At 40.7% G+C, this 15850-nt stretch overlaps 1 protein-coding gene across 3 annotated transcripts in view; it reads right to left on the reverse strand.

Annotated features, from left to right (window-relative positions):
- Positions 1-274: 274 nt before the first annotated feature.
- Positions 275-15850, reverse strand: part of LOC126651278 (cytosolic phospholipase A2 beta-like) — a 61535-nt gene continuing 45959 nt past the window's right edge. For all 3 annotated transcript variants that reach the window (XM_050337005.1, XM_050337006.1, XM_050337004.1), the window contains 10 exons: positions 15444-15579; positions 14330-14466; positions 13848-14070; positions 13112-13229; positions 11921-12058; positions 10648-10752; positions 9933-10118; positions 6808-6974; positions 6086-6272; positions 275-4344 (listed from right to left, as the gene is read on the reverse strand). In XM_050337005.1, coding sequence (XP_050192962.1) covers positions 4106-4344; positions 6086-6272; positions 6808-6974; positions 9933-10118; positions 10648-10752; positions 11921-12058; positions 13112-13229; positions 13848-14070; positions 14330-14466; positions 15444-15579 — 1636 coding nt within the window. In that variant the 3' untranslated portion in view covers positions 275-4105. The remainder of the gene's footprint in view (positions 4345-6085; positions 6273-6807; positions 6975-9932; positions 10119-10647; positions 10753-11920; positions 12059-13111; positions 13230-13847; positions 14071-14329; positions 14467-15443; positions 15580-15850) is intronic.

Below are 15850 nucleotides of genomic sequence, written 5' to 3' on the forward strand. Positions count from 1 at the left end.
AATAATTTCTTTTTTTTTTTTGCTAGTCCAGCTCTCTCATCTGCTGTACCTCAGTTGGAGCTGCTGCCTGTCACACATACACAACCCCCCCCAAAAAAAAAAAACACAAAAAACCCAAACAAACAAACAAACAAAAAAAACCAAACACAGCACATGAAAGAAATGGGAAACTGATGCATTTTCATTATTGTTGATCATTTTTAGCTGCTTTTATATTAAAAAAAACCAAACAAAAAACCAAAACAAACCAAAAAACCTGCTTTTTTTTTTTTTTAAAAAAAAGCTTAAGTATATTAAACTTACCATTTAATTGATAACAGCAAAGTTATCAAGAAAGGCAGCCTTCTGTACACACAGGTCAAATCACCAAGAGGCAAAACAAAGCTGTGCCTTGGTTGTGGCTCAGTAGAGATATCTCTTTACCCTGTCTTGTGCCGTTCTACTGAAAAGGGTTTTACCACAGGAGGCAGATTTGGTTCCACTTTTTCCAAGGTTTTCCATGCCTTTGTAAAGCTGAAGATCTTCTCCCAGATTTTTCTATCCACTCTTGAAAGCAGTAAATGCCCCATGAAGTTCTCAGCAAGCATTTAGCAGTAAATAGTGCTAATACAAGTGGAAAAAAACATTGTCTTGTGTTTAAGTGCATAAAGTTTCATGGGTCTGGTGCTCCTTCACAATATTTTATTTTTAATTAATATATTATTATATTTTAATTCATATATTATTAAATGGTTTAAAGACACAAGCAAGCAATTTCTCTGAAGAACAGCTAGCAGTCATAAGAACAAACTTTTGTTTCCTTTGTGTTTGGCAGCAGATAGCAAGCTCTGTATTTGTGGGGGTTATCCAGCAAAATGTTCATCAGGGAGTACTGATCTGGGGTGCCTTTCGGGTGAGTTTTTGGCAGGCATGCATTCATCTTCAGTTATTAAGCATTCAAACATAACACCAGACTATCAATGCCTGGTTTATAAGCATGTCATATGCCTTTTTATGGTGAGGCACAGATAAACAGATTTCTCCTGGAAGTGCCTGCTTTGCTTTGCATGCACTCTGCTCAGTCACAGGACAGCATGTGGCACAAGGCCAGGCAAGAATGGGGCCAAGGCAAAAAAGCAAAACTACAACCTTTGGGGAACAAACACACAACATTTTGGAAACCCTTAGACTCGATATATACCGAAAGAGAACAAAGACCAAGGACCAGTCTAGAGCACAGGTCACTGATCAGCCTTATGTCACTTAACTCTGCCCTATAGTTCTGTGGGTCTGGGGCTGTGCAAATCACCATGCTGTGAACCACAGCTCAGGTGTGCTTTGAGAGACAGCCTGTACCAGCTACTACTTCCCAACAAGCTGCACAGACAAGACTGCAGGGTGGAGGGACCTACACCTGGCACAGAGTTCTCCAGCAGCCCTTGCCCTCACAAATGCCCTCCAGGTCCTTCTGCCACACCATCAAGCCAGCAATGTACTCCCTTAATGTCATAGAATCATAGAATCATTTAGGTTGGAAAAGACCTCTATGACCATCGAGTCCAACCATTAACTCAGCACTGCCAAGTTCACCACTAAACATGTTCCCATGTGTCACATCCACATCATGTTACAAAACCAAAAAAGTAACCAAAATAAAACAAAAAGGCACTCTGATGGGCAATGATAGAGCCCTCACATAATTTCAGGCCCTGAAATACAAAAATATATTTGATAAAACTAGTATCATTTAAGGCTACAGTGGTACCACATGGGGCCCCAAGGAAATGAATGGGAATATGCTTGTCTGTGCCTCCAGCTGCAAAATTGAGTAGCAGTCCCCAAATTGATTTTAAGTGTTGGCACAAACTTTGGTGACAGTTCTCCTGGCAAAGGGAGAGTCACACCACCTTCCCCACCCACAACTACCTAGCTAATATCATCAGTTGCTGTTATTGGGACTCCCCCCTAACTGTTCAGCCCCCAGCCCTCTCCTCCAGCTCAAACCTCTGCAGCTCCTGTGTAATAGTGTAATGCTGGAAAGTGTAAGCAATAATTTGATGTCTCAAGAGCAGCAAAGACATGAGATGGACAGCATGATGGTGTCACTCACTTCTTGTCCATCCTTTCCAGCCGGGGCAAGCAGGGGGTCAAACACCAAATGTCTGCGGAGCCTGGGTGAATCAGGGTGCACCAGGACATGGGAGCACACAGCCTCTCCACAGTCATGATGGATTAGTTTTTGTTCTGTGCAAGCAGGTTATAGGGAGGGGTTTCTTTATATGATCAGCCAGAGGAGCATGAAAATTTGCATGTGCCATGAAATACTGTACCAGGATGTGCTGCTCTCCTATGCGAACGTAACAGATCCTGCTGGTAGGACTCTCTTTTTGAGATGATAGTTCCCTGTTGCCATCTCACCTTTCAACTCAAAATGGTTCTTTCTTTTTTTCTTGCAGCTGGTATCCCATTAGTTCTTAACTTCTCATGGCCAGAATTCAGCTGTGCAGTTGCATTCCAGCTTTTACTACTCCTCAGGTTTTGCATGATATTCTTTAGCTCAGGAAATTAGCATTGTACAAGGAATATTGCTACAGCTTACTCAGTGCCACTGCATTAGCAGCATTTAATAGATGCAGGGTTCAGGCAATGAAGTCTTTGTAAATGCTCTCTCTTTGAGCTTGACTACTGCCTGCATATACCCTGTTGCTCTTTCTTTGTCTAATTTTGGATTTCAAGTAAAATAATTCTAGATCTCAAGTAAATTTCCAACATGGAAGAAATGTGTAAGATTTTCCTTGGAGGTTCCTGATGAATATGCTGTGTTCGGAATAAACAAGGCAGAAGCAGGTCCAAATCCTTCAGTGTTAGAGAAGTGTGCAAACTCCTCTGACTTTTGTGGAGCTCTGTTCTATATTGGTCAGCATCCTTCTCTGCCATCTTTTTAATATGGTGGAATGCCATAAAGATGTTCCAAGCTCCCAGTTCAAGGCAAAAATCTCTCACTGCACTCCAAAGCAAATGAAAACTAGGTGTCATTTTTCCAAATTTTTTCCTCCAAAAAGGAGATGTGATAGAGAATTTCCTTTTTTTTCTTAGTTGTACTCTATTTTGTGTAGCAGCTTTTAAAAATACTTTACCTGCTCTAAGGGATAGAAGACTGTAAAAGGTAAAAGTCTTCTGAGTGTGAGAACACAGTGGCTATGCATTCTGTTAGTGAGTTATGTTGTCGTACATTCAGTTTACATCCATAAGGAGCATCAGCTTATGGCTTGGTCATGATTATTTAATAGACTTGAGTCTATGGTAATTATTCCTCTCAAACTTCTGCTATCATAAGTTTGTTTCAGGCTCTTGATGTTTTAATGCATAAAGGCACTGCTGGTATAAATCAATACAACTACTCATGCTTTATTCAGAACTTTTCCTCCAGCCAACACTCAAAAGAACCGTACTCACTCACTGCAGCTAACGTCATCTCTCCTTGAAATGTAAATGCCCCTTTTGTGGCAGTTTGGAGCAGCATTTCTGTGCCAAGCTCTGGAAGGGGAACAGAAAAAAGGAGTAACTTCTAAATTAGCAAAGGGAATTGGCCAGACAGAGCATGACTGTCCACATTTCAGTTTGGTCATTGTTCACATATATACGCATGACTCTTTGGCCTGACTTCAAAGCTGAGCCCACCAATTCAGTGCAAATTCTAGTTGCTCAGCCTATCTGAAAATCTGGACATTACTGAATGCAAATGGCCAGGACTTGGTTTGTAATGAAGCATTGAAAAGACACCAATAATGGGCTCAGAGTTGAAAGGACAGGCACATACAAAAAACTATCTAGCACCACTACCATCTGATATAATATCAGGGAGATCCTGAGAGGTCTCTGGTAACCAGGACCTTAATTTCTTAACAAGTAAGACCACAGTGTGAGGCTCTTGTGGGCTGAAAACCTAAGATAAGATTAAATAAACCCTTTTGAAAGCTAGGAGCTTGAACAAGGCAAGATGAGAAATGTACATGTTTCCTCAGTTTTCTGCAAATAATGAACACTGTGATGTGTTGTAATGTGACTGTGATGTGTTGCAATGTGCTGCCATAGCCTTCAGTAGGAAAAAGTGCAAAAACCCAGCCTAGGGGTATCCAGAGTAGCTGGAGACATTCCCAGTCCTGTGCATTCTCCTCCGTTCTACAGCACTCCGGATTGCCTGGAGGAGCAGGTCTTTGTTATTGAGGATGTTGTATTTGCTCAGGTTCACAAGTTTATCAAAATTTTCGGAGGAGTAGATTAGCCTAATGAGGTAGTAGGGTGAGCAGCTGTTCTCCAGATTTACTTTGCCTTCTTCCATCTCTGAGTGACCACGCTTTACCCCTGCAGAGAAAGACAAAAACCACCACAGTGAGCTGAATCTGGAGTACTAAACACATGGTGTTGTAAGGGACTGATTTACCTGGCAGAACCCACTGTTAAAAACAACCCCCAGGAAATACTACAAACCCACCCCACAGCTTGAAAGAGCCATTCCTGTTCAGTTTTCCCAGCCACTCCTTCCTCCCCTCCTGCTAAAGCTCCATCCTGAAAATCCCTCAGCAGAGGGATTTGTCTATCTCCTTGCAGTCTGAACCAAATATGCCCAAAACACAAATGTAATATGAGAGGACTGTCAGCAGGACTATAAAGACTGCTGAGATATTCCTTATGATGTCAACCAGAAGTTCATGAAATGACATGAATTTTGCTTGAGACATAGCAGGTTTTAGTCTAACCTAGTGGTTTCTGGGCAGTGTGATATCATAGTCTTGGGCACAGGCTATCAGTAGAAATGGCTGTATTAAAATATCCAATGTGCCTACATTGAGCCTCCCAATATTCAGAGAGACTTTGCTTTTGTGTGCTTGAGGCAGATGCAGCTTTATCTGGATGTGGGTAACACAAATACAGTCTATAATACTTGCATTGTAAATGAGAACTTCACAAATTGAGTCTCTTTAGAATTTAAATTGCTAAAAACAAGAAAAAAGTACCCAATCCCACAAGGTGTCTCTCATCCACCTAGAAACAAAAAGCTCCACTGTTAAAATTGAAATCCACAAAACCAGGTTGCCAAGCACCCTCCTCCCCCAACCACCCACATCAGTTGCTGGTTGTCAGCTTGATGGATGAATCACCAACTGCTCAGAGACATGCAGGTGAGCATCATAGCTCACCAACTTGGGCCTGGAGCACTGAGAAGCTGCAGCAGCTGCTTTGCTCTGCATTATCTCATCTATCTTTCATTCAGAGAGATTCCAAAAACCTCACCTTCTTTACCTGCCAGCCACTGCTCAATGGCCGGATCTCAACACACACTGCCATTTGGACCATCTCCAGCCTTCACTGAACAAGCCTAGTTCCCTCTACAGGGTATCTCCTCTTTTCATCCATAGAGTTTCTAAATGTGGTTTTCTTGGTTAGCTCTCACTGCACATATTCACTGAGCATCGGTGAATATCAGAGCAGAAAAGGACCTTTACTTAAGATGTTTTGCTGTTGTTCCTCCCCTTCTCCAAATGCTGCCTCAGAGACACCCATTCTGCTGTGGTCCCACTTATAACCACAATAGAATTTTGGAATTTTGCCTTACTGCCTCCACCAATTCTGCACTACCTGCGTTAATCACTGGGCCAGACAGAGCACCACATGCTCTCTCAGCAGGCAGCCATTCCACCTGCTCCTGAGCTGGGTGCAAGCAGGTGACCACTACAAGTGGTTCATGGTCCTCTCTTCCAAGCAGAGCAACAGGGCCAGAGAGGAGGCCCAGTGTTCGACCTGCTGTGCAGTGGCAGAGCACTGCAGTGAGCTTGGCATTTTGCATTCATTAAACATTCAGATGCTTTCCAGGGGCTGGTTTGTTTGTTTGTTCTTCACAAAACTGAAGACCCACCCACTCTTGGCAATGCTTTCCAACACTGTGTGGCGCTGAGTTTCCTGGGACTGAGTTTCCTGGGGCTGTCCTCCATACTTTGCAAATGGAGAATGACCAGCAGGTGTACGGAGGTTGCTTTTCAGGCTGTCATCAGTGAAAGCATACCAGGGGTAGAGCACAGTACATAGTTTTGTTGACTTAATTTACCTGGCTCCTTGAATTTCTTAAAGGTGTCATTCACCAGGGGGAAATGGATTACTATGGGTGCTCTGGGGTCCTCAGCATCCGAAAAGATATAACATTCCTTTGGATTCTTCTTTTCTTCTTCACTTAGCTCCACTTTGGGGAACGGGATATTTTGTATCTTGCAATATTTGTATGTCATCTCTAATTGCTGTGGACACAGAATGTCATGGAGTTAAAGCTCTAAGCGAAGAATCATGTTTACCCAGGTATCCTAGAAATACTATGGCATCTTAACTCATTCCCTAGAATCACTCTGAAATGAATGTGTAGTCCAAAGCAGCTGCAGTACAACCCTACTTTTGGCTGCGATTCACCACAAGTCAGATGATGCCTCTTATCACTCTATAATGCTTTTTACAAGCTCAAGAGAATGACCCAAAACCACACTTAGAATTTGTCATGACAGACCAGGAGAGACCAAGGGCATGTCTCCAGCAAACAACTGTTACTACAATTCCCTGAGGATCCTAGAAAGTGTATGCTGTAATCCACTATAGAGAAAAGAGCCTAACAGTTTCTATAGTTCTGTTCTTGAAGGAAGTTTCTTTCCTCCTCCAAGATACAGTGACTGGTTTGGTCTTGAATACATGATCAAGATTTAGACAGCCACTTACTTTGAAGTTTTAATAGACAAGAATAATTTTACCAGAGTTGCAAGGAACAGAGTAAGTTAATCTTCTCACCTTGAACACATTCCCCAAACCATAATCAAGGGATATAATGACATCTACATTCCTCTCTGGCTTGAAAAGTGCTGCACCACTGGTGTTGATGAAATAGCCAACATCTATCAGACAAAGATATTTCTGCAGCGGTGTCAGATTGTTAGGGAAAGCATCCAGTACAGTGTCTGAAAAACATTTTGAATATAGTTAGTGGTGCACTGTTAGGGAAGAAGGAGTGAGTAATTCTGTCTGTGCTACCTCTTAAGGGCAGCCCCTTGGTTGCCCTCAAGACCAGGGTCGCCTCCCTCCATAACACAAGCCCACAAACACGGCCTGGGAAGCATGCCCTTCAAACTGCACATCTGGGCCCATCTGGCCTGGTATCACACTCTCCCAGACACACTCACAAAGGCAGGCCATGAGGCAGCCAGGAAGAGGACAGGTGATACACAGACTCCACTGACCTCACAGCTGCTCTGGGGAGTCATTTTTCACAGAATACAGACTTCAACAGATTTTTTTTCCCCCTAAGAACTGGGAAAAATGTAAACAACAAAAACAATTTCACAGTGTAGCAACAAGGCTAACAAACGCAATACATCACTGCATGTTTGCATTGCTCTTTTTTTTGCTTTTGTATTCTCAGGGTTAGGCTCCTCTCCCATGTTGAAAAATCTGACTTCAATCTGCTTTCAGTGATCTCATATAAATTATCTGCAAAAAAATACCACATCATGCACACAGTATCCCCTACCAACATACCAAAATACTGCTTGACTTAATCAAACCTCACATTAATGACTATAGGAGACAAAAGGGGATTACACCAACAGGTAAGTTGAGATCTAAAGCCAATTTCTGATAACTAGGCTATTATTTCTCTGCTAGCAACCTCATCAACTTGCCCTGTAGACAGCAAGTCCTCTATTGTTCCCTTAGTACTCTTCTAGTCCCATGAAACAGGAAACATTTTGCAATGGTTTTAAATATCCAAATAATGGCTTAAGGGTGTTTCTCAAGTTCACAAAATGAGGTAGCAAAGACCAGAGCAGAACACTTGAGCCTTAAATTATTATGTTTAGGCATTTTAAGAAACTGTTGATCAAAGAAATACTGCAGCATTTCAATTCATTCAACCTCTCTGCTTCCTTGGCCTCATTCTGTAGTGTTGATTTAAACCGTGCAGAGTAACTCTAGCTTGTTGCATAGCCTGGAATGTTTCACAGCAGCTTGAAGTAATAACTCATAATTTTTCCATTCCCTCACTGTCAGGTCTTTACAAAATGTGCTTATTCTAGCATTCGAGGCTGCTGAGAATTCACAGATTCTGCTGTCATGAGAGACATTTGCTTGCAGTCCCTCACAGAAGAAACAGAACTTTTTACTTTTCTTTGGTCCAGTGAAAATTTTTAGTTGAAATTACATTACCCTTTTTTTCTCATCACAGAGATGGAAATATGCAGCATTTATTCCTGGCTGGATATGTGAACTACAAGTAGGCATCTCCTTGTGAGAATCTCTTCTTCCACATGCAAATAGAGACTTTAAAGAAGTACTGTCTCAGGAATTCCCTTGAAAGTCTGAACCCTACTGTAAATGCATTACACTTATTCCATGGTATTAGTTCTGAAATGTCTCACCAGGAAAACTAGGCATTTAAAGTCTTGCTTTAATCTGTCAGATAACCTCAGATGTAAGGAAGCCTTTAAAACAAAGCTATATTCTGGAGACTTCACCTACCACAAGACTATTATTTCTGCTCACAGACCTGACATCTCCTCTTGCTCCTATGGTTTAGCTTGGTCCTATGCAGGCAGCCAAAAGAAGATAGAAAATATGCTAATTTTCTCACTCCAGGCTTTCAGTTTCCTTTTTCCCACTCCAGACTTCATGCTTTCTACATATTTTACTTTATTTGTAGATTGTCTAGCCTGAGATAATCTTTAGTGTTCCTATGATCACTTCCTCAAAATCCTCCTTGAAATCTGCTTCTACCCATTTGTCTTTAAAATTGATAATCAGCAAATGTAAGGAAAGCTCTTTTTTTAACATTTACTGACTGACAATTTCATCCTTCATCCACCTTCTTAAGCTACTTGCTTGCTCCTTCTCTCACCCACCCTTCTTATGCTACATGTTTCCTCCTTCTCTCATTTGCTGTCTCGAGCAGACTCTTTTAGGACACTGACTTTTGGCTTACTGAACATTCTGAAAGCAGATTGCCCACTATGGGCTTTGCCTTAATCCACAAAAAGCACCACCACCTCTCGCCACTGTCAGCAAACCCTGTAGCAATGGAAGAGAGGGGCAAAGCACATTGTAACTTGCATAAAACAGCGGAAAGGAAACACAAGTTGCCAGAGAGAAAGCCTCAGAGGAGGCAGAGAACTCGTCCTCCCACACTGCTACCTGTTCATGGAATAAATGAGGGTGGTGGGATTATAGGAAGGTTTCTGATCCACAAAACCTCAGTTCCATCACCTTGCTATCATTTCACAGATTGTTTCTTAGATTTTGAGATAAAATTATGATGGCTGTTTACTTTGCCTGCCTGCAGGACACAGACCATAGAAAATTGCTGTTCCATTTATACATCAAGTCTACATATTCTATTTGTTTAATATATACAGTCTAACCATATGTGATTTCAACTTTCTGTAACAGGATCTTGGTACTTCTGTGTCTGATGAATTAAAGAGAGGTCTCTGGATGGATAAATCATCAGGCAGAAATACAAGACACATGGGCAACCAACAGGCTTGCAACCAATCCTTTCCTTCATCTGATCCACATAATAACCTGCTATTTTATGCTTCTGGTGTTACCTTTGTGTCTTGACCTCAAAAGATTCTGCCTTTCATGAATCTTTTGACTACTGTACCTACGCAGAGTGGCAAACTTCCTGTAGAAGAGCATGTTTTGACACAAATTGCAGATATCTTCCAGAAGTGAAAGAGCAGCCCATGGACTAGTTAATTTTAGCCTGTTTCCCTAAAGCAACAGACACTGTGAGCATAGTTTCACCTCAACAGATTTCCAAACCCTGTAAAAAATATCTCTAAATGTGAGTTTTCCAAAGTCTAAAAAAAAAAAAAATCTGAGATGTTACCTGCACAATGCAGCTAACTCTTTGTTGCAGTTACCTTTCCATTCAATAAATTTTTTCTGATGGATATAATCCTTATGAAATTCTAAGCCTCTCAGGAAGTTATGAGACTTTGCCAGTAGTGGGCGCTTGGTCATAATGTCCTGAAACATTTCATACAACTTCCCTGACAAACAGGATGGAGGCTCGATGACAGTGATATCATCCTCAGGCGAATGTTTTTCTGAAATAGAGAAGAAACTATGAAATAGAGGAAAAAAATATCAGCAACCTGCTCTTTACTGGCTAGCTGCCCTTCTTGTCTTTCTGTGGGTCCCTCTCCTCCCTGTTTCTTGCAGGCTCCTGGAAAACATGTGCACATGAGCCATAGCATTTAAACAAAGAGATATTTGGTTTTCTGTAAAGCAACCACAGCTTTTGTCTTTTGCTCTTTCAAATGACATGCTGGCTTTGTACTTTTGCCCACAAGTAAAAGCCACCCTTCTCATTTGCAGTCATGGGTGGAGTCATATAACAGAGCAGGAGGAATTTTGAAATGAAAAACATTTGTAACTAGCATGAATTTTCCCTCGAGGGGAAGGGAGGGGAAAGGGAGAGGAGTGGAGGGGAGGGGAAGAAGAAAAAAAAGAAAACATCACATAGTGATGTGAGGGATTATTCATGAAAAGCACCAACAGTGTACCTTTCTTAAACTCCTGAATAGGAAGTATTGTCTGGTCAAAAAAAAAAAAAGCTGATTTTTTAACTCTTACCTATATCTACCATATCTTGAGCCCATCGTTCCCAGAACTCATCTGAATTTGAGGACCAGTACAAGCCATCCAGCAAATTCCTAGTAAAGATGTTTGTCCAAAGACCTGCAAGCCAAACCACATGGTGAAAATACTGCCCTACTACAAGTTAACCACTGACTATTACAAGTATCCATGCCTCATATTACTGGCCCACATAAACAGACCCTGTCATAACACCGCTTAAGCAGTAGGTCTCACAGAGTTTAAAATTAATGGTGTCAGCACTTCAGTGCTCTTTTTTAAGAGGTAACTACATCCAGACCATTCACTGCATAGTAGAGAGTAACAAGAGGTATCAATCACTCAAATGATATTTTAGAGTGTTTACTGTGTAGCTTTGAGAGAAAGCAAACTTTGAAAGCATGGTGAAGCATCAGGGCCTTCTTTAAATCAATTTATTTTTTAAATTGATCTAAGATCCATTTTTTCCTTTCAGGGTTGTTTTTTTTTCTGTGGAGTGCAACAGGTCCAGGATCAAAATAGAATTGGCTCCATGTGTGAGTCTCCTTTTGGAAAAGAAAGAACTATTCTTTGTCATTAAGCCCCATGCCAGGTATTTACATGAGGAACAAATTCAATCTTTAGCAGACTTCACAGTCAGAGAAATATGTTTTTTGTCTCCACTGGACCCCTGTTTTTCGTATGAAAACTACAACTCTTGCAAGGATTTAAAATCTGCCTGGACACATGGGTTCCTCTGACTAGCTGTTTTTACCCTTTTCTTTACCTTTACTGGCAGAATGGCCAGTCAAGGTAGCTGTTCAAGGTTAAAAGGCTTCCTTCATCCTTATGGGCAAAGAAGATTATTGACATCATTCTCAATCCACAAAGCTCAGGTGGCTCCCACCTTTGTGGGTTGTTTTAGATGACATATTTTATTTTCTCATCTCTCCAGTTCTACCCCAGTAATGCATAGTCTAGAAATATAGTTTATGAACTTGAAGAGTTGATGAGTGCTCAGGGAAGGAAGGCTTATTATTTCCTCAACTTGCCTTTTCCACCATCTTGTTTGGTTTAGAAAATGTAAGGGGAATCATGCTACAGCTTTCCAAAATCTGTTCAGGTTAGAAGGGAGGAGAGAAAGAAAGAAGCTTTACAAAGAGCAGAAGTGTACAAAGGGGGTAAAAAGCCCATTGAATCGAGACTAGAGCAGACCTGCTGGCAAGGAGTGTTGTACACAGGCCAGTGGCTAGCTAGTATCATGATTAACTACATTGTACTGTTAGGTCACCTTCCAGATAGCAGATCCGAGATTCTGCCAGCTTCTTCACTCGCCTTCCCATGAAGAACTTGCTGTCAAAATATTCTGAAGGAATGGAGACTCCGTATTTTGGTATGGCTACCTCATAAGGCGAGAAATCTGCCCACTCTACAAAAGAATTGACACATGGCATGTTTACTGTAACAAAACTAAGAAAACAAAACCTTCCTCTGCAGACAAAACTATCCACAAGCTCCATGGATCTTGCTTGTCTCAGCAGCCTGGTACTATCCATAGCTTTGTACTTTAAGCTGCACCATATACCTTCATACAAACTGAGAGATGATTTGCATAACAAAGGATCTAGCCTTTTCACCTCAGAAAAAAGTCTAACATTCGGTTCAAAAGCTTAAATATCTATTTCTATATAAAGATTCTGGCATCCCACTTGCCTCTTTAAATCAAGAGCATCAACTGCACAACATGCAAGTGTAATCTAAACTGCAAGGGATAACTGGCATGAAAGCTAACCCAAACCTGCCAGTCTACATGATATAACAAAGCAGCCTGAAGGCACATCAGCATAAAACTAGAAAGAATCACAATGTGGGCATGGTCATGAAGTTTCCTGACTCAAGCTTTCCTGTACAGGCATTGCAGTACAACAGTAGCCACAAACCTAACCAAATGTAAGCACTAATTGCTTTTTCATTCCAGAATCTTCTCATTTTAATACCCTTTCTTTAACGTAGCCTGTGTCCATTTAAGGAGTGTCATATTACAACAATCGTAGTCCATTTTCATACCTTTATCAGTGTAGTATTTAGGGAAGTGACAATTACATTTCCCAGCACCTCTAGAAAATAAGGAAGCATCGAAGCCATTTTATAGGTGTGGAACTGAGGCAGAAAAAGATCAGATGATTTGCCCACACTCACTCACAATGTCTGTAGTAGGATTTCTACTCAATGTCTGTAGGACTTCACCCTACATTTTCAGAAATGTCCTGTTTATGACTGAGGATGTTACCCAGCAGACCTGCTCTTTCTAACCCAGCAGTTTGTAAAAAAGACAAAAATTTTATTAAAAGATGACTACTGAATCAGGGCAAGTAACAGATGTATTCCCCTTTTTTTCTCTACACACACACACACACACCCCCTCACTCCAAATTCTCTTTAGTCCATACCCAGAATCAGAAGGAACTCTAGGAATATTTACCTCTAAATTTGAAAGTACCAAACTTCTCGTCTTTCACATTGAGGACTGCATAGAAAGGCAACGGGTTTTGTCCATGCTCCAATGCCCTGCGCTGGTCTGTGAGTTTGTACTTTCTTGGCTAATAAATGAGAAAAAAACCCCAAACATAGTAAACCTCTGGAAGAGCATAACACTGACACAATCTACCCAAGTACCAATTGATAACAGATATTTTACAACACAGAGGAATCTGTGAGTCACATTTTAATATGAGACCTTTTCCTTCAAGTTCCTGAGCTTTCCTTCTTGGTTGCCTTTTTGATACCTAGTAACTTCTTCATTAGAATATCTAAGTGCCTTGGTTGTTTGCATCCCACAGATCTTTACTAAGGCTGAGATCAACGTTCACATGAGGACAGATTACTCTAGCTCTTAAGTGTCAAATTATAAACATATTTTAAAAGATCTGACTTTTCAGGGTGGTAGGTACAGGAATTGCTCAGCTCTTTCTGAAAGTTTGCCTCCTGAAGTTGCTAGCTTTTGAGTACCCTAGTACAGAGGCACCTCCAAACCATTATCTACTCTGGAAAATCCTGGCTACAAGATCCTCTGTCATAGTTTACAAATCACACTGGGATGCCTCAGTCTCTTTGGATTTGTTACACACATTACATCATGCTCTCAAAGAGTAAAGCTCTAGAGAAAATGAGTGGATGTTTCTCCACTGGATGTTTGTTAGGCAGGACCATGTACATACCCGTTCATGTAAGAACATTTCCTGAACAAGTGACCACAGAGTTGTAAAAGATGACACATGTCCTGCTTTTGCCCTTTCAGTGAGTTCCTTGTGGTAATACTTCAGATGGTCTATAGACATAAGATTGAGTTTGCATTTTGTCACTTTTTCTTTCACGGCCTTAAGTGGCTCCTCTAGAGACTTCTGTGACCAGTCAGCATGCTCATACAGGTCTGCTAGAGTCCTAAGCAACAGAAATGTGAGAAAATCAACCATTTATTTAGATGATTTTGCAAAATTGCTATATTTAGACAATCACTTTAATCAACAAAGAGAATCAGTAAGCCTAAGGTGAAGTTATAATTGAGAAACAACAGTAAGAGCTTCACCAGGCAGTTATGTTCACTTGTTAACAAAGTAAGTCTTTAAAAGAGATGCATCTCTCTCACTGTGTGGAAATGTAGTCACAGTCATCCCAATCAAACCTCATTTTCTATACTCACCATGTTGAGCCAGAAGCCCCAGTGACATAGGTAACACAGTCCAACAGATTCAGTTTCTGAAGAGCTAAGAGGTGGCCAAACATTGCCGACATTGCTCTGAGACCTCCGCCTGTTGCCATAACAGCTATTACTGGGACCTGTTCAAAACATAAGTATTATCCTCACAAAGTTACTCCCTTGCCTACTTGGAAAAGTCTATTTACAGCTCGTAGAATTTCCTCAGCAGACTTCTTTGGAGGACAATGAAATTAAATCAACATTTAGCCCGTCTTTACCAGTACCTTCTTTCAATTAACCTCCAGATACTCAGTGGATTTTCTTAATCCCAAAGCTTGGACGAGTTTCAATACACAATGATTTTAACTCTCCTTCCTATCCTTGCTCTTTGTAATTGGAATTGCAATGATTTTTAATAGATAATGATATGATTTTATTAAAAATAACAAAAAATTGCAATAAGTGCAACTAAGAATGGATTAAGGAAATTTTTTTAACCTAGCACAGTTCAAAAAACCCAAAATGATTCTTTGGACAGCATCTTTTCCTTCAACAAATATAATTTCAATAAGAAAATAAATTTTCCCTTAAAAATTCACCCTGGATCTTGGCAACTAAAATACTTCAGTTTGTTATAAAGTGTTCTTTCTTCACCCCAAAGAATTTTGACTTTTTGTGAGAAGCGTTTCGAAAATGAAAAATAAAAAGATAAGCCTAAAGAAGGGACATTACAATAATATAATAAATTAATAAATATCTATGTGAGGTGAATTTCCAGTACTACTGTTTTCCTATTGGTTTGGGCGGTCTGGCTAGGCTACTTCTAACACAATACCTTATATATTGCTGACCCACAGCATCACAGCATTGAAACTCTGGCTTTGAAGAGTGGCATATTATGTCCTTGGGAATTTGGCCCATTGAAAAGAATGGAGGCATGAATAGCTGAGCTGAAATTTTACATGAGTAGGGGGTATGTCACACTGAGAACTTCTGCTACCAATCAAATCTACGGCTTTGTCAGCAACATGCAAAAACTACAAGAAATTTTGTGGGGACTTGTGCCAATTCTAATTCAATAGACCCACACCCCGTGCTTGGATTCCAATTCACAGACCTCGTGTTCATGAAGATCTCTTTTCAGATGAAGAACCCTTTTCAGGGCACCGGCAACCACTCTCTTCCTTTTTTGCAAGAACTGTTGCTCTTCTTGGCACAGATCGTACCCAAAGCGTATATCTAGGTTTTCTGTGCTGAAATATAAACAAACCCAGAGGCATGGGATTGGTGTTTAAAACGCATATGGACTTATTTTCAGCAACTGCAGTCTCCTAAATGTCGTTAAAATTCATGATTCCTTGTTCGCGTTTGAACAGAAATGCATCTTCCAGTTTCAAGGAAATCAACTGCTTTGCTTCTATGCAGTATCCTTATTGTCTGATGTTTCAGTGTAAAGTTTACTGTCAACTAAGGAGAGCAAATATGTAAAGAGAAAGGTGTCTTTCAGTAGCTTTGTAAACTGAG

The sequence above is a fragment of the Myiozetetes cayanensis genome, unplaced genomic scaffold (genome assembly GCF_022539395.1).
Source record: "Myiozetetes cayanensis isolate MyiCay16 unplaced genomic scaffold, myiCay2020 scf6-25, whole genome shotgun sequence".
NCBI lineage: Eukaryota > Metazoa > Chordata > Aves > Passeriformes > Tyrannidae > Myiozetetes > Myiozetetes cayanensis.